The sequence below is a fragment of the Chlamydomonas reinhardtii genome, chromosome 6 (genome assembly GCF_000002595.2).
Source record: "Chlamydomonas reinhardtii strain CC-503 cw92 mt+ chromosome 6, whole genome shotgun sequence".
Lineage (NCBI taxonomy): Eukaryota > Viridiplantae > Chlorophyta > Chlorophyceae > Chlamydomonadales > Chlamydomonadaceae > Chlamydomonas > Chlamydomonas reinhardtii.
In genome coordinates, this window is record NC_057009.1 from 8,993,515 (window position 1) to 9,016,439 (window position 22,925).

The 22,925-nt window shown below is 60.5% G+C and overlaps 5 protein-coding genes across 5 annotated transcripts; 2 read left to right on the plus strand and 3 right to left on the minus strand.

Moving 5' to 3' along the window:
* Window positions 1–65: 65 nt before the first annotated feature.
* Window positions 66–4,709, minus strand: CHLRE_06g311750v5 (uncharacterized protein). Its single transcript, XM_043063806.1, has 7 exons — window positions 3,970–4,709; window positions 3,583–3,805; window positions 3,111–3,352; window positions 2,911–2,955; window positions 2,202–2,797; window positions 1,848–2,052; window positions 66–1,634 (listed from the first exon to the last, which is right to left on the minus strand). The coding sequence occupies exons 1-7, from the start codon at window positions 4,444–4,446 to the stop codon at window positions 1,020–1,022; spliced, it is 2,403 nt and encodes an 800-aa protein (XP_042924512.1). The 5' UTR covers window positions 4,447–4,709; the 3' UTR covers window positions 66–1,019.
* Window positions 4,710–4,841: 132 nt separating this feature from the next.
* On the plus strand, window positions 4,842–7,113 carry CHLRE_06g311800v5 (uncharacterized protein). The gene is made up of 2 exons (XM_043063807.1): window positions 4,842–5,140; window positions 5,350–7,113. The coding sequence occupies exons 1-2, from the start codon at window positions 4,896–4,898 to the stop codon at window positions 6,230–6,232; spliced, it is 1,128 nt and encodes a 375-aa protein (XP_042924513.1). The 5' UTR covers window positions 4,842–4,895; the 3' UTR covers window positions 6,233–7,113.
* A 12-nt stretch (window positions 7,114–7,125) lies between these two features.
* On the minus strand, window positions 7,126–9,751 carry CHLRE_06g311850v5 (uncharacterized protein). The gene is made up of 10 exons (XM_001691130.2): window positions 9,650–9,751; window positions 9,488–9,558; window positions 9,359–9,413; window positions 9,082–9,101; window positions 8,885–8,917; window positions 8,588–8,710; window positions 8,305–8,380; window positions 8,060–8,194; window positions 7,921–7,970; window positions 7,126–7,722 (listed from the first exon to the last, which is right to left on the minus strand). The coding sequence occupies exons 1-10, from the start codon at window positions 9,678–9,680 to the stop codon at window positions 7,570–7,572; spliced, it is 747 nt and encodes a 248-aa protein (XP_001691182.2). The 5' UTR covers window positions 9,681–9,751; the 3' UTR covers window positions 7,126–7,569.
* A 52-nt stretch (window positions 9,752–9,803) lies between these two features.
* On the minus strand, window positions 9,804–12,081 carry CHLRE_06g311900v5 (uncharacterized protein). The gene is made up of 6 exons (XM_001691129.2): window positions 11,890–12,081; window positions 11,649–11,775; window positions 11,406–11,552; window positions 10,989–11,069; window positions 10,653–10,798; window positions 9,804–10,461 (listed from the first exon to the last, which is right to left on the minus strand). Exons 1-6 carry the CDS (start codon window positions 11,940–11,942, stop codon window positions 10,395–10,397), a joined length of 621 nt encoding a protein of 206 aa, XP_001691181.1. The 5' UTR covers window positions 11,943–12,081; the 3' UTR covers window positions 9,804–10,394.
* A 100-nt stretch (window positions 12,082–12,181) lies between these two features.
* CHLRE_06g311950v5 (uncharacterized protein) lies at window positions 12,182–18,093 on the plus strand. The gene is made up of 16 exons (XM_001691277.2): window positions 12,182–12,458; window positions 12,530–12,629; window positions 12,884–13,105; window positions 13,303–13,452; window positions 13,882–14,012; window positions 14,116–14,219; window positions 14,482–14,657; window positions 14,788–14,992; window positions 15,156–15,376; window positions 15,571–15,649; window positions 15,790–15,854; window positions 15,996–16,165; window positions 16,303–16,439; window positions 16,578–16,720; window positions 17,004–17,232; window positions 17,362–18,093. Exons 1-16 carry the CDS (start codon window positions 12,378–12,380, stop codon window positions 17,594–17,596), a joined length of 2,448 nt encoding a protein of 815 aa, XP_001691329.1. The 5' UTR covers window positions 12,182–12,377; the 3' UTR covers window positions 17,597–18,093.
* The last annotated feature ends 4,832 nt before the right edge of the window (window positions 18,094–22,925 follow it).

The following is a 22,925-nucleotide window of genomic DNA, read 5'->3' on the forward strand; positions in this document are numbered from 1 at the left end:
CGGAGAGCCGGAGACAGGTGCCGGATCCAGTTGGAACACAAGGTCTGGGGCGCGAAGTCAGTAGTCAGTATTTTAGGCCGCAATGGCCGCTCGCCCGGCCCTCTCTCATCTTTGTCCTTGTTAGCCAGTCTCAAATCATGCGCGTTCACGCTTTAGGGTCTCCACCACTCCCGCGCCCGAACTGTTAGGCACGCCGGCACAAGTTCCTCCCGCCACACCCAAGCAACCTCCCCGTCGCTAACACCCAAGCACCGCTACCAACACCCTCGTGACTGCCAGCCCTATTCCTGTGCAAACACCTCAAAGCAAATCAAGAAACCTCCCGCACGACCATCCCGCTATGCTGCACCGAGGCGGGCGCCAACGGAATGGTGGGGGAAAGACCGAGACCCCGCCCCGCCCCAGCCTCCTGGCAGGGCGGGCGGCTCGTGCCGCATTTCGCTCGCAAGCGGCGCATGCAGCGGCCCATCCCCCCCGATGCAGCTGCTCTTCGTTGGGCGGGAGGGTGGGAAAACGAAGAGCCTGGCCGTGGGCAGCGGCTCCCGGCCGCCCCCTGTTGCCAACAAAAGATGAAACCGCTCCCAAACGACCCGCGCCACATAAAAACAGCCTACACAAATAATGACTGAGATGCAACGCAGACACCCATACCCAGCCATGTTCATTGGGGCCGTACTCCCTCTCCATTGGCGTCCTCAAACCGGCTTTTTGACAGAGTCCAAAACCATAAGTACTTTTGACATTATGATCAACCATAGACCGGGCGTCACTTTGTAGTGCGCAGGCAGCCTGCAAGGGATTCTCAACATACGTTGACGTTGCTTGGGCCAGTGTTAGCCAGCTGTGGCTGCCCACCCCGCGCGCCCCCCTACTCGTATACCCCATGCGATAGGACAGGGGTAAGTCCGTATCCGCAGACCCACGCCGCAGACCCTAGCATTCCATACATCAATTAATCCTATTGCACACATGCGTAGCCCTGCTAGTTCTGCCGCAACTAGTGCCTTGCTGCACAGCACCTACAACAAGTTCGACACGCGCACGATAGCCCCCCGGAGCGATAGCTCTGCCAGCACTGCGCTGCGGATCAACGGCGTTAGCTGACCCTGTGCATCCAGTGCCGCCGCCAAGCGATGGCTATCAACGTTGAACACCTTCACTACCACACCCCCACCCGCACCCGTGCCCTCTGCATTTACACCCAAGCTGCTGCTATCAGGACTAGACGCACCAGAGCCCTCGCCTCCTTGCTGCCACGCCCAGGGGCTGCGGTGCACTGCGGCCCCAACCACCTGTGGCTCCGCACCCGCATCGCGCCATCCAGCGCTGCGAGCTGCCCTGCGCGCCCTGTCTTGCTGGCGCCCGGCTGCAGAGGCATCAGCAACTGCCGCCTGCTGCTGCTGCGTGGCGTGCGGCAGCATGTTGGCCTGGTCCAGGTCGTGAGCCCACGTGCCCACCAGCACCACCAGCTGGCCACCGCCGTCACCAGTGCCGTCAGGAGCTGGCAACCCATCTGCAGAACCGCCGCCGCCAGAGCCCCCAAATGCCGCCACAGAGGCCATCAGGCGCCGCTTCAGGGACGCGAACCACTCGGCCGGGCGGCCTGGGCGGATGGAGGCTGTGGTCAAGTCCACCTGGGGTGGATGGGGATGAAGGGGCGCGTGAGGGAGAGGTGGGGGCAGCAGAAGGACTTTGTTCAGCAGGGCAGTCTTACGTCGGTCTAGTACAGCGCACATGGCCGCAAATTCCCGGACGGCACTAGGCAGAATCACCATTTCCTCCAATCCAGGTGTCCCACCCCCACACGGTCCTATCCACCGCGCCAATGCCGGTGTCTTCGCTCGCACCTGCGGGCAGAAGGCCAGTGCGGCTGTGGCCAGGTCCGCGAACAGAAGGCAGGCGGTGGCGCCCATGGAGTCGCCCAGCATCAGCACACGGCGGTAGGAGCGGGTGGTGGCGGCCAGCCGGGAGCGGTAGTAGGCGTAGGCGGCCTCACTGCCGCCACCGTACCAGTCGCGGCTGGGGTCGGCCACGTACAGGACGTCGAAGTAGCTGCGGTGGGAGGAGCGAGAGCAGAGGAATGGCGAGGACCCTGCCAGGTAAGTGGAGTGGTGAGAAACCCACGCCAACAACTGCAGCGCGTGAGAGCCAGCAGGTATTTCCCCCCCCCCCCCGGCTAGATGCTGCGGTCGCTTCCTCACCTCTCCGCCGCCGACTGTGCCGCCTTGTACACCTTGCCCAGCAGGCCGCCCCAGTTGGGAGTGCCGGGGGCGCTGCCGAACGCCACCACCAGCACGTCGTTGCTGCTGGCCGCGCCGTTCAGGGGTGCGCCCGGTCGCTGCGGGCCGTACTGCAGCTTGAAATAGCCAGGACCCCCGCCGCCAGCCTGCTCCTCTGTGTCGTAAGGGCCCGGCCCCTGCCACTCCAGCACACTGCCCACTCGCACATTGCGCGGCAGCACCTCCACGGCAGCAGCTGCCGCGCCGGCACTGCCGCCCCCTGCCCCGACCTGCTGCCTCAAGGCCGCTAGCTGGCTCTGGTCCAGCCCCAGCGCCTTGAGGGCAGGCATGCCGCCCAGCCCGGCAGCCGCCACCAGCGCCGCCACGTCGGCTCCGGGCAGCTGCATGTTGCCCTCCAGCCACACGGTGGACAGTGCCGGCAGCCCCGCCAGCTGCCGCACCGCCAGCCGCTGCAGCCGGTTGCCAAATAGGTGCAGGCGGGCCAGGCGGGTTGCGCCAGACAGGCGATCAGGCAGGTGCGTGAGGCGGTTGTCCGCCAGAGACAGCTCCGTCAGAGCCTGGGGCGAGGGGTTGTTCAGGGGTCAGCAGCAAGGTGAGAGAAAGCACGTGCTGCAAGTAAAGTAGCATATCGCTGCAAAGCCCCGACTCAGGCTTTCGCATCCTGCCTCACCGGGCACTCAAACAAGGACGCCTCCACAGCTTCCAGGCAGTTGCCCTGTGAAAGCGCGAGGAAGTGTGCAAGAGCTGTGGGGACAAGGGGCACGGCGCACGGTGTGCTTGCGCTGAAGGGGTCCCAGGGCAAAGCCTGATCACTGTCCGCCTCCCCCCCCCCCTCCCAAGTCCTCCTCTCCCCCCCCCACACGCACACACCTGCAGCATGAGCTCCTGCAGTGCGCTCATGTGGCGGCCCATGCCCAGTGGCAGCGGACCCTGAGCGCCTGTGTCACGGCCCTGTCCCAGCCGGTTGCCGTTGAGCGCCAGTTTGCGCAGTGCCGTCAGGGGCTCCAGCTCGCCGGGCGGCAGGTCCGTCAGCCGGTTGCCAGCCAAGGTCAGGTCGGTGAGCGAGGTGAGGCCGGACAGGCAGCCGGGCGGCAGCTGGGAGATGCAGTTGCCTGGAGGAGACCCCATGCACACATTGCCAAGGACGCATAACTGTCAGACGGGTGTGTGCTCATGCTGGGTGGTTTACCTCTGCTGCGCAGCTCTGTAAATGCGCCCAGGCTGTTATGTCCGGTCCAGTGCAAAAGCCATGACACGACCTTCCTGACGTCCCTAGACACATACAAAGCATGGTGCTGGTACTGGGTGCAGTGGCCGCCAAGCAATCACGCCGCCCCATCACCTGCTAGAGACAGCGCCCTCAAGGCTTCCAGCCGCCCAAGCTGCGGCGGCAGGCTAGTGAGCAGGTTGCCATGCAGCCACAGCCCCTCCAGGGCAGTCAGTGCGCCAATGCCTGGCGGTAGCTCTGTGAGCAGGTTGCCGGCCAGGCCCAGTCGCCGCAGCGCAGTCAGCCGCGAGATGGATTCTGGCAGGCGGGTCAGGCAGTTGCCAGACAGCTGCAGCTCCTGGCGGCCAGCAGGAGCGGGGGCAGGGATAACCCGTCAGGACATACAGTTTTACCTAAATGCAAATACACGGCAAAGTCTACGCACTGCAGGACGTGTGCGATGTGCCGCACCGTTGATCTGGCCCACGGGCCACGGCTCCACGCCCACTGTCTCCCACCCACCTGTAGCTCGGTCAGCTCTGCCACCTCGGCCGGCAGCTCGGTAAGCCTTGCGTCCGTGAGGTCTAGTCGCCCGCTGCCCGCAGCCAGGCTTAGCTTCACGCGCAACTCAGCAGCACTCAGACCGCACGGTGTCGGCGCCTCCTGCGGCACATTGGTTACTGCATCAGCTGCACTCGCCTGCGCCTCCCGGCTGCCGTTAGTCTCTGGCCCACTTGCGGGGCGCTGCTGCTGCGGCGGCGGCGGCAACGGCGGCTCGCCCTGCTCCTCCAGGATAGCGCTGCGCCAGGAGGAGCGGGAGTAGGCGGAAGAGGCGATTGTGAGAGAAGACGCCGTGCTGTGCTGACGGTAGTACACATGTGTGGAGCAAGGGGTCACAGGCCAACCCTGGCGCGGACTCCGACGCACGCCGGCGGAGGTAGACTGGCAGGAGCTCGCCGCGAGCGATCCTGCGCCGGCCAGGCGAAGCTGCGAAGCCATATGACTAGTGCTCTACTTGCGCAGCTTTCGAGCCGCAGAGGTGGCCTCCTTCCAAAGCTGCGAGGTGAAGACGCTCTGGCCTCCTTTGGGCGTGCTGCCGTCCGGCTTGGGCAGCTGCTTGGTTGGTGACGAATCAGCGCTATTAGAGCTGCTGCCCTTATTTGCCGATTGGCGCTCCAGGTATGTGTGGGCGCTAGCGAGCGCAAATGCTCCTAACCCAATCAACCCCAATTGCAGCCACATTGGCGCTTGATGGTGTTTACTCGATTGTGAGTGCTAGTGGACATCACATAGACATGTAAAGAGCATGGCCACGGATGGAAAGTTGGATCGAGCTGGTGGTCACCATCGTGCTGTTGACGTCTTTCACACGTTTGAAATTGATATACAGAATCGACCAAAGTCGACATTCTAAAGCGTGTCACTGCACTCAACTTGCGGTGCACTAAATGTCGCCATGGGTCTTAACCTGCTTCGCGGGGAATCGCCACTATCTGGTGGAGGCCGCTGATGCGACACTGCAGCTAGGTGCGCTGCTGCGCCGATTGCCAGGCGAACCTTGGACCGCGTTATACAGCATCTGGGCGCACCAGGACCCATTGGTGCTGGCGGAGGCACTGGCGCTCCTTGCTGCGGCCCTATGCTGGGTGTGGTACCTGGCAACTCACAACTGTAGCCATGTAGACCGCATGTGGTGAGCTTGCAGCAGGGGCGGGTGGGTGGGGCGGCAGGCGATGCGGTCGGGCAGTGAGTCACTGTGAGGACCGTGGGCGGCGTCGCAAGACAAGTGTTCCTCGGTCACGGCTCTGACAGGCAGGCGGTCCCCTCCCTCATCCGTCGCAAGAAAATGACCTGACTTGCACCTCTTCCCAACTCTTGCATTGGCCGCCGTAACCCCCGCAGGTCCATTCTGCCTCCCATATACATAAGCATCCTGTCACGCCGGGAGCTGGCTGTGGCAGCGGCGGCGCTGCGTGCGGCGGCAGCGGCGGCGCACTCGGGTTCTGCCTCGGGCCTTGCCTTGGGTTCGCTTTCTGGCCGTCTACTGACGGCGCTGGCCACCAGTGGAGCAGACATGCGGCTGCTGCTGGCTTGCGCTCTAACGGCTGCATGGGGTTGCCGCCTGACCTACAACTTCGCACGCAAGGGCGGCTACAGCCTCCGCTTCGAGGACTACCGCTGGGCAGTGGTGCGCACGCTGATGCCCCGGGCGCTGTTTGAGGTGTTTAACCTGGTGTTTGTGGCGGCGGTGCAACACGCGCTATGCCTGGCCATCACCCTGCCGGCGTTCGTGGCGGCCACAGCCGCACACAAGGCAAGGCAGGCGGGCGGCACACCGGAGCCCATGGGGGCCGGAGGCTGGGTTGGGGTGGCGGCGTTTGCGGTCCTGCTGCTGGGCGAGGTGGTGGCTGACGAGCAGCAGTGGGCGTTCCAGCGCCACAAGCACGCGCTCATTGCGGCGGGCAAGCCACGTCGTGGCGATTACCGGCGCGGCTTCCGCACCAGCGGCTTGTTCCGCTTCAGCCGTCACCCGGCGTTCTTTTGCGAGTACTCGCTGTGGTGGGCAGTGTATATGCTGTGTGCAGTGGGGCCCTCGCACTGCGGCCTGGGCTGGGCGGCGGCGGGGTCGGTGGGGCTCACCGTGCTGTTCCACGCCGGCTCGCTGTGGATCACAGAGCGCATCTCCGTCTCCAAGTACCCCGAGTATGCTGCATACCAGGCCACCACAAGCGCATTGGTACCCTGGCTGCCGGGGAAGCCCCTGCCAGAGCCCAGGGATGACTAAGCCGGGAGCTCGCGCCGGCGCGCATGCCCACGCAATAGTGTAAGGTGGCGTGGGGGATTGATAGTTGATGCTGATTGACAATTGTTGCTGGCATGTGCTGGTGGCCCCAGCAGACTGCTGTATAGTTATGGGTACTGTTGCCTATGATATGTATTACAGTGTTGGAGCTGTTGCTTTGTTGAGGACAGCCGGTTCGCTGGCACCACGGCGTGCACGTGCTGGAGTTGGACTTGCAATTGTGTGGAGAGGTTGACAGAAACCAGGTACAATCGTTGTGCCAAGTGCAGTGTAATAGATGCGTTCTCGAAATGTAATTTTCCTAACGGTAATGGGAATGGGAAAATTCGGGCGGAGCGAGAAGTGCCTTCGCGCGTCCATGGACAATTGACTTTCGCGAGGTCGCGAGGTCGCAAGGAAAGCAGCCCTGTCACGCGGATTCCACAAAGGAAGAGTTGCCAACTTCAAACTTTAAAGCCGTAGCACAGGCCAAACAATTCGTGAAGTCCGCCCATGTTCGGAGCAGAGGGGGCGGGCAAGGCCACGTGGAGGAGGACAGCGCGGCGCCGCCTTCAAAGCGGCGCCGGCGCGCAGGTTGAGACCTGCCGGTGTTGTCTGGTTAGCGACCTGTGCTGATGAGCATGGCGTAGCGGGCAGTCGGCTGCAGCGGCAGGGGTGTTGAGAGGTGGAGGTTTTCCTTGCTGTCTGGTTGCCTGCTGCCTGCTGCACTAGTGCTTGATAGCTGGGCGCGACTGGGCACATATGGCGGGCGGTGCCTGCACAAACCGACCCCGGCTGATGTCCGGGAGATGAGGCTAGTGTCGGAACCTTCGGCCTCAGATGGAGGACGTGGCGTGGGCTCAGCCCTCTTTTCCCTTGCGAGGGAAAGCCACCTTTCTTGTCCCAACGGTAATCGTATCAAATTCTTGACCTTCACCAGTCATGACCTGGTTGCACACGCATGATCGCACATATACGTAGGATGTAAAGGGCGTTGCAAGGCTCTGCGTTGCGCACACAATGACAAGGCATTGCATTGCACTGTACGGTATTGTGATCAGTACGGAGAGGGCGCGGTGCCTCACATCAACAAGTGTTCCGCGGTCACGGGAAGAGGGGCTGAGCCCCTCCTCAGTCTGAGGCCAAACAACCTCATCGCCCGGACATAGCCGGAGTCGGTTTCCACAGGCACATAGCCAAACCAGGTGCCTGGCAATCGCGATGCCACAGCAGAGCCAACCGCTCGGGGGGCTCACATCCAAAAGTACCCTATGTACGCATACAATGCGTCTGCGTCCTCGAATGCGGCGCGGTCCTCGATGTCCCCCTTGTTGCCTGGGCTAGGCCGCCGCCAGCTTCATGACGCGCAGCACTGCCTGCACGTCGCTCAGAGAGTCCAGCACCACCACGCCCTCGGCCACCGCCTTCAGCTGCTCAGCAGTGTAGATGCCGGTCGCCACCGCCACAGGCACCGCGCCCGCGTCTACAGCAGCCTATGCAAAGTTGGGGGACCGGGCACGGAGTGACGCTCGCCAACGGCAAGACACGGTGCACCAGGACCAGATATGCCAGGCGCATGGGGATATGCCAGGCGCATGGGGGCGCTGTGTGAAGTCTACAACACCACCTCTGACAGGAGACATGTCAGACCATACGATGGCCTTATGTTGTGTTGCTTCTTCTGCCCCTACCTTGATGTCCATGGGCGTGTCGCCCACATGGAACCGTGCGCCAACCTTGCCTGCGATGCCATGAGCAAAGGGCTGTTGCAACGGCCGCATCAAGTGCGCCAGCTTGGCCGCCTTTTGGCGATGTGTCCCAAACACATACCATGCAGCTCCTCGCACTTGCGGGCCGCGACGCGCACGAACTCGCCACGGTCCTTCCATGACTCCTCCGTGTTGCCGCTGCAGAAATCCGAGCCAAACCCGCCGAAGCGGGGGCTGCTGAACAGATCCAAGACGCCTGCAGGGAAGGGAGGGAAGAGTGGTGATGATGCGGGGAGAAGGGAGCAAGGCCGTGCCGTGCTGAGTGTGTATGTGCGTGCATAGCAGCCTTTCTCAGCGCCCACCTACCCAGTTTCTCCATCTTGCCCCATCCGATGGGCTCCAGGTTGCCCGTCACCAGGCAGGTGGCGACGTTGGGCAGGGCCTGCGCAGGGGTGGGGCTATGGAGGTTGAGGTGTTGCAGGGCGGGGCCATCAACACGTCAAGTTCAGGCACTGGTAACAGCTGTGGGGCGCCTGGCACTGACAGGTGGCCTCCAGAGCAACTATAAAAACGGCTTTGAAACCGCAGCATGAGGCTCGCAACTATGGCCTACCTCCCGCCATCAGTTCCCTCCGTCGCCTCTCCGCACCTTGAGGCGAGTGAGCAACTCCTTGACGCCCGGCAGCAGCTCCAGACCCACCGCCGCCTCATCACGGTGCTCCGTGAAGTAGGCGTTCATGGCTGCCTCCATCGCAGGCAGCTTGGCCATTGCCTACGAGGCGCGGCAGTAATAAAGTGTGGGGTCACGGTGCTTGTCACTGTCACTGTCACTGCACACGCAGCCTGCGACAACACCACGCACGCAGGCACAACGCACAGAATTTCAAGCGTGTCTGAGCACCAGAAGTAAAGGCAAACTGGTTTGATACTAGTGATTCCGACCTACCTCTTGCTTTGAAATGCCGTGGTGTTCTGCTACCTACACGTGGATACCGTATGCATGGCCTTGTTAGGGCGGCCAGTCAGGCGATAAAGAGACGCCGCCAGCACCGTAACCCCAGCACCCTGCAGCTGAATGGCCCGTCTGACATGTCTGCAGACTATGCACCCGCTGTTGTCCAGCAAGGGTATGGGATGGCTCACCTTAATGAGGATAAGCGGATCTGATGAGTGGAAGAAGCAACACAGGGAAGCAAGTGGGGCGTGGTATGACGTGGATGAAGGCCAGAGTACCAACAGGGGACCATGAGCTGACTTGTCATCCTGATGTAAGTCAGTGCCCGTCTTAGCTGCCACCAACAGATCAAGCACTGTCCTGTCCCCTCGCCATCCACATGATGACACGACCACAAAGGTAATAAACTACACAGCACCCGAGCTGCTGAATATTGTCCTCCCCATGCCCGCACGCCACGCTTACCCGTGCTACCGTGGTGGGCGATCACGTCAATGTGAGTGTCCAGACCAAGTCCGACCTGTTGCGTCGCGGAGGGGGCGGTGGCAGGGGTGGTTGAACGTGGCAACCCCAGTGCCCCCCACGCCTGCACACCTTGAGTCCATGCGTAAACGCGTCCTTGTGTAACTTATTTGACTTGTCGCCAACTGAATGGATGAGAGTGCCTGCAAGCGGTAGGTGTGACGAGGCCGGTTGTCTCTGAGAGCTGGAAGCATGGCCGATCAGCCAGCAAGTTGCCGAATAGCAACAACATACCGTCAACATCGAAGGACACAACGGTTGTCATTTTTGCACCTAGCGAGTGGGACCTTGCAATTAACGATCTGCTCCTGAAGTGGAATGCGAGACGTGGTGTCGCAAGAGGTGTGTAAGGTGTCAATCTGTTGTTAGAAACAGTAAACATTCGCTTTCCGATAAGTTTCACAGGAGCCGCTGTGACCTCTAATTATACCGCACTCGGGTGTCTTGTCTCATTAGTGCGATGGAACAGGAGCGACGGGGTCCCAGCAGAGCACAACAGTTCCCCATTGATGGTCCGGGATGGAGATAGATGCACGCTTGTGCCCACACTACACTACAACTTGAATGGAACCCATGTTGAAAGTCATGGCTACCAGTCCAAGGCCACGCCACCCTCACTCGGGGGTCCAGGCTCGGTCAGGCTCACTTGACTGGCGCTACCTCCCACAATACAATCTCAGCAGCCTTACTAGCCTCGGCGAGCCTATTCCAACACATCAACATACCGCGAGCTCCATTCCATCACCAACAATCTGCATCGACACGGCAGCAAGCCGAAGAACCTGGCCCTTGCAGACAGCTCTCAAGGCCCGAATCGCGTCACTCAGCGTCTGCGTTGAGCAGCTGGACATAACCACAGGCACCCACCCACAGCTATCGTGCACGTGTTAATACCCGAAAAGCCATGGGCCTGGAGTGAATTCATAGCGGCACCAGGCACAACTGGGCCGCGCTGGGCACCCCGCCCAGCCAACATCGCTCAGCAGCAGCCAGCCCGCTTCCGCTGCGTGGCAGTGGTGTTCATGTCCACAGCGTCCGGCATAAACCTGCGCGCCACGGCAAGCGGCCAGCATTAGGAAACAGATGATTAGGAGCAGTGGTGGAGCAAAGTTAGCGTGCACAGGGCCTGCGAGCGGTACACTCTGTCCTCAGGCTGAGGGATGCCGGGTTGCCGTGCTGGCACCACACGGTGGTAGGCCCGCCTAAACACCACGATCAAACACCCCGCCGTACTCACAGCTCCTCCTCCTTCTCGTTGCGCAGTGCGTTGCGTGTGATGCATGTGAAGGCCGCCTCCACGTTGATGTCCTCCTTGGCCGACGTCTCGAAGTAGGGTATGCTGCCCTTGGAGGCGCACCAGGCCTTGGCCTTCTTCTCCGACACCTGCACAGCAATGGGCCCCACACAAAAGATGACAGCTGACGCACCCGCTGGATGCCACAATTTATACATCAAAACGGAGTGTACTTTACAAAAGGCTGTAACCCAATCCAACTCAAACGAGCACCGTGGCAGTATGCTGCCGGGCCCTTCCCATCAGCGCCCATTCCCTCCAATCACCCATCCAGCCCACCTGGCGGCTGCTGCCCCCGTTCTCATCAATCTTGTTCCCCAGCACCATGAACGGGAAGTTGTCTGGGTCGGGCGGCCCAGCCTGAACACGGCGTGCACGGACAGGGTGACTAGCTCAGAGGGAGAGTTAGCTGGCATTTCTTGAAAGCACACATATCCACAAGGCATGTAGGCGTCTGAACGCGTTAGAAGTGCCGTGCTTTTACTGTTGTCAGGCTACTGCTTCAACAATCGACTGCCGACTAAGAGTAAGTGGCTGAGTTGCATTTCCCTGGTCGCCACTGATGCTCTGCCGTGGCCACTCCTGCAACGACTGGCACTCATACCATACGTGTCCTTCCCGTAGCCTTCCACACACTGTGCATGGACTCCTGACTGCTTCCCACGCACAAGGTGCGCAACCGTGCCAACACCGCACCTGTATGATGAACTCATCCCGCCAGTTGTCTAGGTCGTCAAAGCTCTTGGCATTGTTTACGTCAAACACAAGCACACAGCAGTCTGCACCGCGGTAGAATGCGGAGCCCAAGCTCTGGAAGCGCTCCTGGCCGGCCGTGTCCCAGATCTGCGCGGAGCAGGGTTTGACACATCGGGTCGGGCATGTCACGCCCCGTCCCCAGCCTTGCCCTGTCCTGCAAATCCCCATGCGCAGGCGGCCCACCTGCATGGTGACTTTTTTGTCGTCCACCTCAATCTCCTTGGTGAGGAAGTCGGCACCGATTGTGGCCTTGTACTCCTTGGTGAACTTCTTCTGAACATACTGGTTCATCAGCGACGTCTTCCCGACGCTGCGTCATGGAGCAAAAGATGGTATGTCAAAACTAGAGTGTCTGGCAGCTGTTTATTCGCGGTTATGTCAGGGTTCGCTCGGAAGTGCCGTTTGCACGCCCCAGCACTCGCACCCGCTATCGCCCAGAATGATGACCTTCAGCAGCCTCCGCTTCTTGGTGGACATCTTTCAGGAGCTACGTAGGCGTTGCCGGACGCGTTGGTGTCACGCGAGGCTGACAGTCGGTTGAGAGGATATCTCTTTGTTACAAATAACTATTTTAACAACGGACCTGTTTGTATATAACAGCTCCGACGGCCTCGGCGACTGACCAAGGAGCGTGGCATGCCCATGCGAGGGCAAGAATCGGCCTGACAGTGACAGTAAGTGCTGCTTACATATTGTTGCTGAATTGCACATGATAACAATTCGTGCCAGAATATTTTCGCCTGAAGTCCGTGTCGGAACTCTTACTGCTGCTGTAGGCACACGCGCGGGCGGGCAGTCCTGGCCATGACCTGTAGAACATGACTGCTCGGTGAAACAAACTGCAGCTGATGCTATCAGTATTGGGGCGTAGGGATACGCGGGAGGGGTGAAGGCGCAAGCGCGGTCGCCACCATGCGACCTGTGACAGCCGCAGCGGCGTGTCTCTTGTTGGTGCTATGTCGGCTGTCGCTGGGGCTAGAATCTGTCCCACGAGTAAGATCGCATCTGACACCTAGCGCTTGGCCCGGCCATAACTATTTTGCCGGGCGTGCCGGGTGCTGTAGGACACGCCATGGTCATCTGGGCCAGACCTGCCGCTGGAGTCTGCATTGCATTGGCTGGGCGCTGATGCGGACGCCGAGAACGTCGTTTCGGCAGACACAGGTACAATGGTCAATCTGGCAGGCGGAAATTAAGGCGTAGAGTCCCTTGGGGTGTTGTGACCGTACCACGGCAGCCTAAGCGCAGGCGGGGGTGCAGCACCAGTTCGCGCTCCACAGCCGTGCCGGACAGGAGGTGGCGCACGACACATGGGCCCAACCGTTCATGTATGTACGCTTCCGCAACTGTTTCAGCTATGATCACACTACCAGAATGCCATCCTACCATCTGATATCGCCATCGGGTCCAACGTGCAGGGGATCACCATGGCCGCCAGCTGCTCCAGGTCGGGGCGGGTGCGACTGGCAGGGACCTCGAGCGGCGGTGCAGGTCCACACGCGGCGGCTGGTGTGGCAAGCTGGACGCACTGGCGCCAGTGCCTCTGAAGCCTGCCCTCCGGGGGAACAAGACGTGTCCAAGAAACTGCAGCGGGGTCGGGAATTGCAACTACGACACTGGCACATGCGACTGCCCTGCAGGTGTGTCTCGGTCTTGCAGCGGGTGTCATGCAGGGGGCGGCCCGCGCAAGCCTTGTGGGGAAAGCCTTGTGACCGTGCACACGCCTGCGAGAACCACCTGTCACTGTAGCAGGCTGGGCCATGCGGTGGTGGCTGCCGGCGTTTCTCAACAGGAGTAGCAGTAACCTGACCCCCACTACGGCATGCATCTGCTTCAGGCTCCCAGGGCGTGGACTGCGGCACTGTGTTGCTGCGCCCATGCACCACTGCCTTCCGCCACACGGGCGACACGCCTGTGGGGCACATTGACGACGAGGGCCGCGACCTAAACTGGCGGGATGAGGGGTACACAGAGTCGCGCTGCACAGGTGTGTGTATGAGGGTGTGCATGTGTCAGAGGGCACAAGATGAGGAGGCACACATGGCTGCGCGCGTGCATGATATTGTGTATATGCACGTGTCGGGACCGTGCTATAAGGTATAGCCTACCGCGGGTAAGCCAGGGTTCCAGGAGGAGGGGCAGGGGGTTGTACACCCGAGCCCAACAATTAGCTGAGGCTGGGACGGGCCGCCTGGCAGGGGCCCAGGGATGGTTTGAACATAGGCATGGCGCGTGCGGGAGTGCATTAACGATTACTACCATCGTATTACTGGTACGGACTGGCAGATGGGTTCACTCGAAGGGGCCTCATAAGCAACCACAGTTGCTTACCTGATAATGCCACACCTGACAGCCCCCGACTGTGCGGCCACCACACCTGAACCATAACACGTACACGACCCTTGGCGCCTGTCAGGCATCTGCGACCCAGTCACGGCCCGCTGCTTCTGTGATGGCAAGTACCGCCGTGTGAACCCACCCAAGGGGTCACTGCCTGGCACCCCTGCGCCTGTTCGGGGCCGGCCCTTGGGAAACCACTTGTGCCAGGTAAGCACTGGTGCGTGGTCCAGCGACTGCCATATGCGTAGCAATTATGGCTTGGAAGAACGGTCAAGATGGTTTACGGGCGACCTGTTTCATCTGCCACCAGGTCAGCGATGACGGTAAAGGCCACAAGCTGGAGTGGGGGCAGGTGCCTTTCGAGCAGATCTATGGCCCGGACGGCTGGTGCAACTCCGACCAGCCTGTTATAAAGTAGGTAAAAGGACGAGAGGGACGCCGGGTGGTGGGTGGCGGTTTACTCCTTACCAAAGACGACCGAGAGAGCGCAGCGACTCATACCAAAGGGGACAGCCAACACATGATTTCTGGGGCGGGCGTGTATAACCAGTGAGCTGAATTGTGCTTGGCTTGTGCCTGCATGCGCTCCTAACGTTATTTCATTTTGTTTTTGTGTTACTGCAGAACTACCCTTCGCACGCTGACGGATATCACATTGTTTCATTCCGGCGTATAGGTGTGGGTGCATGTTTGATGGCTTCGCTGGCGAGCTGTGCGAGGAGGTGACGGAGACCATGTGCGTGAACCAGTGCTCGGGACACGGCGACTGTGATAGCGGCTTCTGCAAGTGCCACCCGGGCTGGTACGGCACCGACTGCGCGCGCAAGGCATCTGGCCTGGCCATGGAGCCGGGTGAGGCTGGCTGCATGGGATGTGCAGTTCGAGCGCACTGCAGCATTACTGACACCCAGGGAAGGCACACCACTGCACCTTCACCTAGGCTGGGTGTTGCCGCATGGCATCTGCGCGCGTGCGTGTGCAGGCCTCCATGTCAGTGGCACACGGCCGTGGCTGGCCGAGACAGTGGTGGTATCTCCGGAGGCCGCCGCCGCCTCAGCCGCAGGTGCCTCAATGGCGCGCGGGTCCGGCGCCATGCCGCTGCATGGCGCTGCGCGAAGACCGTTGATCTATGTGTACGACCTGCCGGCCGCCTACAACTCCCGCATGCTGCAGTACCGCAATGACAGGTGAGCGCGCAGCCGGCACCCATGGGGTATCTCAGCAGATAGTGTACAGTGGAGCCGGCTTCTCCCGGCCTGAGAGTAGATACGCATGGTATTCCCCAACCCGGTAATCATCACTGTGGAATTACTTGCTTCATGGAAATAATGCTGGCATGCGCAAGTGCAGGGGTATGTGCACCTGGCGCGCCTTTGGTTCCCGCAACCACACCGAGACGTTTGCCTGGACGTACGGCCTGGAGGTTCTTATGCACGAGATGCTGCTGCAGAGCGAGCACCGCACCTTTGACCCCGAGGCGGCCGACTTCTTCTACGTGCCTGTGTACGGCAGCTGCTTCATCTTCCCGCTGCACTGCTACGCGGACGGACCCTGGTGGTATGCGCCCTCCGGTGGGTGGGGGTGCTGCGGCATGTTGGAAGGCAGTTGTTTTGATTGCCAGTGCACGATGCCCATGGGTGCAAGGATCTGGTGCATGTCAGGTGCAGCGTCTGTGGTCAGCAGGAAATGGATTTGTAGATTTTGCACGAGGCCGTTGCTGTGACTGATCCTGCGACCACTCCCTGAACCCCTCGCGCCGTTGCAGGCCCCCGGGTCATGCATGTGACCAACATGATGCTGGAGGTCAGGGACTTGATCCGAAAACATTTCCCTTACTGGGACAGGTGCGCAAGGCATATTGGGCGTTTGCTGCGAAATTGCGACAGGGCAGGACCTTGGTTGCACGTGGACAGGCAGCACAAGCATATGCATGCTACCATCTTTCCGACCCATCTTCGCCGACCTATCTTCTTGTCAACTGCAGGCGGGGTGGCCGGGACCATATCTGGCTTATGACTCATGATGAAGGAGCCTGCTACGCGCCTTCAGGTGTGAATGTTGTCTGCACTGCAAAGAGCCACAGTTACAGCCCCGGTCACCATGCCCACTGTTTTGTGCTCAAAATCCTATTGTGCCCCCAGTGCTCACGGCCCCCTCACCATCTCTTGTTTGGGTTTTTTTTGACTGCAGATATCTACGGGTCGTCCATCTTCCTCACGCACTGGGGTCGCCGCGACTCTGACCACAAGTCCAACACTGCGTTCACGCCTGACAACTACACACAGGAATATGTGCACCCCATGCAGGACAAGGGCTGGCTACACCTGATTGAGGGTCACCCGTGCTACACACCTGGCAAGGTGCGCATCGCTGGGCCTTGATGCATGTTTCTGGGACACAGGCAACATGTCCAGCCATTGTGTCCCAGTTGCCGGCCTGGCTGGCGTGCCATAGCAGATGCAGCCACCCCCGCTGCCCTCGTTGACTCCTGTTGCAGGACCTGATAGTCCCCGCACTGAAGCTGCCACATCACTTCAGTGGCAGCCCACTTCTGTTCCATCCACCGCGTCCACGGGACATCCTGTTGTACCTGCGCGGTGATGTGGGCAAACATCGGCTGCCCAACTACAGCAGGTGTGTTGAAGGGCGGCAGGGGGGGGGACGTGGGGCGGTGGCGGTGGTCGTCTTGGGCAGTTCATGGCGTGTAACTCGCACCGAATACACTTCCTTCTGTTTGAAGGTGCGCGCTTGTTTGCCCCACATCACGTGCAGGGGCATTCGGCAGCGGTTGTACAAGCTGTGGAAGGATCATGACTGGCAGAACAAGTACAATGCCATGATTGGCGACGGCAGCGACGTGCCAGGTGGTTACTCTGAGCACCTGGCCAGCTCCAAGTTCTGCGTAGTGGCGCCAGGTGTGATGGCGGTGCATGCTGCGATAAATCTATGTGTCGCAACGGAAACGACAAGAGTGCGCCTGCCTTTGCATGTGTGTGTTTACGGCAGTGGGGGCGGAGGGCAGTTGGGCATGTACCTCAAAAATGGGCCCCAGGCATAGTTGTAGTAGGTCAAGTATGCGTGTGCAATGTCACAGGAGCAAGTGCACACTTCCCAGCCGTCAACTGGGCGTCCCTACACCAACAGCGCGAGTGCATTGCTTACACTGAAGTGTGCACTCCTTTCTGGCCGCCCCTGTAGGCGACGGCTGGTCGGCGCGCCTGGAGGACGCAGTGCTTCACGGGTGTGTGCCGGTCATTGTGATGGACAATGTGTCGGCGGTTTTTGAGGAGCAGCTGGACTTCAACAGCTTCAGCATCCGTGTGGGCGAAGCAGAGGCGGAGCTGGCGTACCTGCCGGAAAGGCTCAAGTCAGTGCCGCCCAGGATTCTGGAGGGGATGCAGAAGAAGCTGCGCACTATTTGGCACCGGTGAGCATGCCCGCCCAGCCTGCATGCTCATGATGGGCCTTTTAATGGAGCCTAAGATTGTCACATGTCAGGTTGCGCTTTGTTATGCATACATGTGTTGGCCTGGTCTGCCCGACACCACTGTTGCAGGTACGCCTACGTCAGCCACCCACTCATTGCCTCTGAAGCCCAGCGGGTGATCGACAACAATGTGGCCATGTGGCGTCAGAAAATCCTGGCAGACATGGCGGCCGGGACTGCTGGGCCGGAAGCGGCAGAGCGACTGACAACACGGCTGGGTGACAGAGCCACATATCCTGTGCAGGATGACGCATTCCATACTATTCTGCAGTGGCTTGCATCCCGAATAGCAGACACTAGATGATCGACAGTCATGAATGCTGAGTGAGCTTCCAATGGTAGCAGGAGGTAAGGTGCGTGGCGCGGGGTTTTGAGCAACAGGCAAATACGCAGCTCGTCACCTTAGCGGGCATGGTATGTGCGCGACCGGTTTAGCGGCAGGACGCTCGCAGGCTTGCAGTGTTACCTTGAATAACCCCAGCATCTGCGGGTATGCTGCGTGTGAGGATATGTACATGTGTTGCTGGAGATGCTTGAAGGAAATAAATTCGCACAATGCCAGAAGAGGTTGTCGGAGCTAGCAGGCAGCACGTGTTGTGTGTGTGTGTGTGGGGGGGGGGGGGCAACAGTCGAAACCATTTGATGGTGTTACCATATAAGGAGTAGGAACACGCCCCTTACAAGGGGGAGACAATAAGTAGGGGCGCCGAGGAGGGGACCAGCGCCAGGGCAGGACACACACATGTTCACAAGGGAAAAGGCAAACGGTATGAGCGGAAAGGCGCACAAGAGACAAGTGTTCCCCGGTCACGGGAAAAGGGGCTGAGCCCCTCCACAGTCTGAGGCCGAACAACCTCATCGCCAGGACATAGCCGGGGTCGGTTTCCAGGCACATAGCCAAACCATGTGCCTATCTAGCAATCGCGATGCCACAGCATAGCCAACCGCAGCCAGACGCAGCACAGTTGTCAACAGCCGCACTGCTTGCCATGCCGCCACGCATGCCCTGCCAGCCCCACCGCGGACCGCTACCTAGACACCAGCCGGCTCGTCAGCCTGCGCGCTTGCGCCGCTTCTTGGGCGGCGCTGCGCTCTCCTCCTCCACGTGCGTGGCCTTTCCTGCCCCCTCCGCTACCAGGATGCGCGCACGCACCCCCGCTGCTGCTGCCGCCGCTGCCGCCGCCAGTCTGCAGCGATGCAGGTCGCTTGTGCCCCAGCAGCATCTCCACCAGCGCGTGCCGGATGTTGGTTGCGGAGTTGACATCACGTCCCTGCACCGTCGGGAGGGTAGAGTGAGTGAGTCCCACTGAGCCCACGACTGAGCCGTCACCCAGCCGTCACCCAGCCATCACCCACTGAGCCCCACTGAGCCCTCACCCACTGAGCCATGTCATCCACGTGTCATCCCCACTGAGCCCCACTGAGCCCACGACTGAGCCCCACTGAGTCCCGTCCCGCAGTGGTTGCACACTTGGACTTGGTGAGCACGTGAGCCCCCCATGGTACGACCACCTGCAGGCAGCGCTGCCCGTCGCCGAGTAAGCACCGCCAGCACTTCGCACACACCTGGGGAGGGAGGGGGCAGGAGTACAGTGTGAACCTTGCTGGCTACCCGGCTACCTCTACACGAGCCCCATCCTGTCCACCCGACCACCTGTCTACTCATTCCAACCCGTCTGCTCTCATCTTGCCTGTGATGTGTAGAACTCGTCCACGTACACCACCAGGTGCGCGTACTTGGCCCCGCCCCAACCTGCTGATGCAACCGCCATAGCCAGTGTTGGCGTTGCCCCAGCCAACAATGACCTCCTCCTTGGGCCTTCTACCAGCCAGCTGCTGCGCCGTGTGCTCCAGCACCTGTACCCGTGGCATTGGCGTAGCGTCAGCGCAATGCAGTTGGTGTGGGTGCATCTGATGGTCCCCTCCCCTCAACCCCCACCTTCTGCGTCCGCACATGGACAGTCAGGCGCCACCGCCGCTGGCCCCACTGCCGGTAGAAACGGAGCAGGTGCCACAGCCCGTACTGTTGCACCGGCGCAGGTGCAGACCCGGCAGCCGCCGCCGCGTCCACGCCACCTCCAGAGTAGAGGTGGCGTATTCGCAGCTCATGCTCAGCTGCCGACGCCACCCGCGCGCTGGGTATCCCCGCCTGACAGCGCTTGAGCGCCGGCTGCTCCTCTAGCCGTGCCTGCTGCCACAGCCGACGGCCTGTCTGGCCTGTGCAGTGGCGGTAGCCAGCACCAGACAGCCGGGTAAAGCAGGCGCGCTGCTGGCGGCGCCGTTCTGTTGCGGCACGCTGATGCGTGTGCTGGCGCGTGCCCCGCCACCCGCGCCTCTTGCCCTTCCACCTCCCGCCCCCCTTGCGCCGCCACCTCCGTTTCTGCCCCCGCCGACGCCGTCGCTGCTGTCGCTGCTGCCGCAGCTGCTGCCGCTGCCATCGCCGCTGTTGCCGTCGCCGCCACCGCTTCCGCCGTCGCTGCAGTGGGGGCTGGGCAGGCCCAGGAGCCTGGCCATCCGGGCCACGCCAGACGTGCGCGGCTCGTGGCCGGCCACTGTAGCTGTGCGGTGAGAAGCCTGGCATTGACCCGACACAGGCCACCAGGTAGTTGCCAACGCCGGGATCAACGCCCACGATGCGCATGGTGCTAAGGGTGGCCAGCTCAAAGACAGCCAGCGGATCGCCAGCCGCGACCACACCCGGCACTGGGTTGTCCCCGGGTGCCTGGCCCGGCCCGCCACGGGGCCCACGCTGGTCACCGTCTTCGTTGCCGCTCCCTCCGCTGCTGTGCGCCCGCCTGCTGCCACGCCCGCGCGCTCGGCTGCCCGCGGATCAAAAAACTATATCCGCGTATAATGGCGGTTCTAGGACAGCTCCGACTACCGGTAACCTCCAACTGATTCGTGTACGGCACCCCAACCCCCCTCAGCCGCACACGAGTTCGTGTGAGAATCGGAAGCTGCACGAGTGGACACTAGGCCACTGTACATGGGGTCCTAGTCCCCTGATCGTCCATTTGACTGTTTCCATCTCGCTGATTTGGCAGCTTTCGTGCTTTAGCAACTTCAAGATGATCTAGAGATATCAATCGCAATCGCAACGTGAAGAATTGTGGAAATGGGCACGGAGACAGGGGCAATCCTGGGGGGCTTCGCCCCCCCCCTGATTCGCTTCGCTCGGGGGGCTCAGCCCAAAAAAAACAACATTACGGTACTTTAAAAGCGCGAGCCTGGATGGCAAGGGTGAGGAGGGAAACAGTCAGTGGACAACAAGATAGAGGCACGCATGGAATGGCATGGGGCCACGCTCCGGCTGATTTTGACCCGCCGCCATTTTGTAATTGGCCTTGAACAGTTCGTGAGAATGAATGCACACGATGTCGATACTTGTTGGCGTCCTAAGGCTCACGGCCTCCGAGGCAGGAAGGCACGCAAAAGATCGTGCTTAATTTCACACACGCTGAAACCCCTATCCAATGGGGGGCGAGGACCCTGTACACAGATGTACATGGCCCTGGATGATGGAGGATGAATATGCAGATAACCAGACCACGGAACAGTCAGAACTGGCTTGATATACTGATATGGTTTGAACAGGGCCACAAGGGCTCTAGTGACAGCGTTTGACTGTAGCTGGTGTAGCCTGGGTCTGGCAGGTGTGGGGAGCAAAGCAGGCCACACTGGGAACACAGCTGCAAACGGCTGGCCTGACATGGGTAGCGGCAGGGGGGAGGTGTGTGTGAAGGCGGCTTCGGTGGTATTATGCGAGCCTGGCTACCGTTTCGTACATGTGTATGCGTGTATGGTAAGTACGGTGTACACGGTTGGCCCCTGGAGTCTCGTCACCGAGTGCTTGGGACAACCGCAGCAGCAAGGGCAGGGCTTGCATCTTCCAGTGGTAGACTGCTGGCGAGAAGGGCCCTGACCATGTCCTCGCGCACGGCATCCAGGGGCCCCAAAATGTCTAGGTTTTTAGCGTTTGGGGGTGGGTGGGGTGGGGGGCTCCACCCACCTCAGTGCGCAAGGCTGCTCCCGACCGTGCATGTTCCTCCAATTCACCACCCTTCTGTGGCGTAACCCCCACCTGTAATACTTCGTCCGCCGTGGTCACCGTGAGCCCCTCGCCGCCCTACCCAGCCCCATCAACCCCTTGACCTCCTTGCCCGGCTCCATGCCTACCTTCGTGGCGCACCGCCGCCTGCCCCATCACCTGCTGCCCCACCACCTGCTGCCGGGCCCTACCATTGGCCGCACACCTTGCCACCCACACCATCAATTGACCTCTGCCCCTGGTGTGTTGCCAGAATCACTTTCCTATACGTCCCAGTGGCACCCCACGGTGGCACCCTGACGGTGGTGCCAGCATTTGCAGGCGGTGGTGACTTCAATCCCAGCCACCTGCTCAGCAAACCTGTCAATCTTCTAACTAGCTGCATATATAAGTGTTGCAGGCGTTATAAGGGCCCCTCGGCCCGGGCCTTGGTTTCTACAAGGACAGGAATGCACGTCGTGCTTAACACCTTGTAACCACACACAACAGCTAACCAGCATGGGAGAATACACATGTAGCCCTCGCAGCCCACCTGCTATTCCAACACTGCAAGTTAGGCGGCATTTGTATGGGTGTGTACGTGTGAGATGGGTGGGTGCGTGTGCACAAGGGGGACCATTCCCATCAGCCAGGTCACCAGCCCCTCACCTTGACACTCACAGAGTTCATATCTTCCCAGGGCCGCCGATTTAGGACTCATGGATTGGGTACTGGTCTGACCTTTCATGGGCAGCGGTCAGCCATTATGGGCAAGCCCCCCAGACCCCCCTAGATACCCCTGACCTTGTCAGTCTGCACGCTTCACATCAGGGTTCCCCTGCTTCCCATGCGTCCCCATGCAAACACTGGTTGCACAGTGCCCAGCCTGAAGGTGTGGTTGACGATGCCGTGCGCTGCAAGCAAAGGAGCTCCACTGAGTCATGGCCATGGAATGCCAGCCAGGGGGGCTCCGCTAAGTAAGGTTGTGGTATGGTAAAGTTGTGGTATGGCCATAGATGGCAAGCGTGCTAGCAGGGATGCGGGGCCGCAGACATTCACAGAACGGCTGTCTGTTCTGGATTATGGGCTGGTGCGTGGGTGCGGCGCGTGAAGCAGTCATGGATTGGCGCAGCAGTTGTGCTGGTGTGTCAGCATGTGATTAAGAGCACTGTACTAGCATGAGCGAGGCTGACGAGCCTTTCCACTAAAGAAAACTTCCTGGCTGCCAACAGCACACCCAGCCCTGCATAGCCCCTTCCCGCCTTCCCACAAACATAAACGTGATCACCTGTTGGTATGAGGTGAGGTACCAGCATATACGTCTGAGCGGAAAGCTGTGCGGTGCAAAAGATAGCAACTTGGTCATGGAACGAGTTGATCCAGGAAGACTGTGCTGTTAACTGTGGTTGTTTACGGAAGAACTAACCCCACAATTCCTCCAACAGTTTTCATTAGGTGTTTTACAAAAAGCCAGGGCCTACAATCTTACAGAAATATGTGCGCGCCGTGCATTCCCTCCCTCCCTCCCTCCCTCCCTCCCTCCCTCCCTCCCTCCCTCCCTCCACAGCCCTGAACCTGCCTATTTCCATACGTCAGAGCAGCCTCA

Coding starts and splice junctions, on each gene's coding strand:
- CHLRE_06g311750v5 (XM_043063806.1), bottom strand. CDS start 4,446: ATGGCTTCGCAGCTTCGCCTGGCCGGCGCAGGATCGCTCGCGGCGAGC. Junction 3,353..3,582: donor GAGGGCGCTGTCTCTAGCAG/GTGATGGGGCGG, acceptor GGTCTCCTCCAG/GCAACTGCATCTCCCAGCTG. Junction 2,956..3,110: donor TGCAGGAGCTCATGCTGCAG/GTGTGTGCGTGT, acceptor GCGCTTTCACAG/GGCAACTGCCTGGAAGCTGT.
- CHLRE_06g311800v5 (XM_043063807.1), top strand. CDS start 4,896: ATGTCGCCATGGGTCTTAACCTGCTTCGCGGGGAATCGCCACTATCTG. Junction 5,141..5,349: donor AGCCATGTAGACCGCATGTG/GTGAGCTTGCAG, acceptor TAACCCCCGCAG/GTCCATTCTGCCTCCCATAT.
- CHLRE_06g311900v5 (XM_001691129.2), bottom strand. CDS start 11,942: ATGTCCACCAAGAAGCGGAGGCTGCTGAAGGTCATCATTCTGGGCGAT. Junction 11,553..11,648: donor ACAAAAAAGTCACCATGCAG/GTGGGCCGCCTG, acceptor TGCTCCGCGCAG/ATCTGGGACACGGCCGGCCA. Junction 10,462..10,652: donor AACGAGAAGGAGGAGGAGCT/GTGAGTACGGCG, acceptor CGTGGCGCGCAG/GTTTATGCCGGACGCTGTGG.
- CHLRE_06g311850v5 (XM_001691130.2), bottom strand. CDS start 9,680: ATGACAACCGTTGTGTCCTTCGATGTTGACG. Junction 8,381..8,587: donor AGTTGCTCACTCGCCTCAAG/GTGCGGAGAGGC, acceptor ACCCCTGCGCAG/GCCCTGCCCAACGTCGCCAC. Junction 7,971..8,059: donor CAAGTGCGAGGAGCTGCATG/GTATGTGTTTGG, acceptor ATGGCATCGCAG/GCAAGGTTGGCGCACGGTTC.
- CHLRE_06g311950v5 (XM_001691277.2), top strand. CDS start 12,378: ATGCGACCTGTGACAGCCGCAGCGGCGTGTCTCTTGTTGGTGCTATGT. Junction 14,658..14,787: donor TGGCCTGGCCATGGAGCCGG/GTGAGGCTGGCT, acceptor GTGCGTGTGCAG/GCCTCCATGTCAGTGGCACA. Junction 15,650..15,789: donor CATTTCCCTTACTGGGACAG/GTGCGCAAGGCA, acceptor TGTCAACTGCAG/GCGGGGTGGCCGGGACCATA.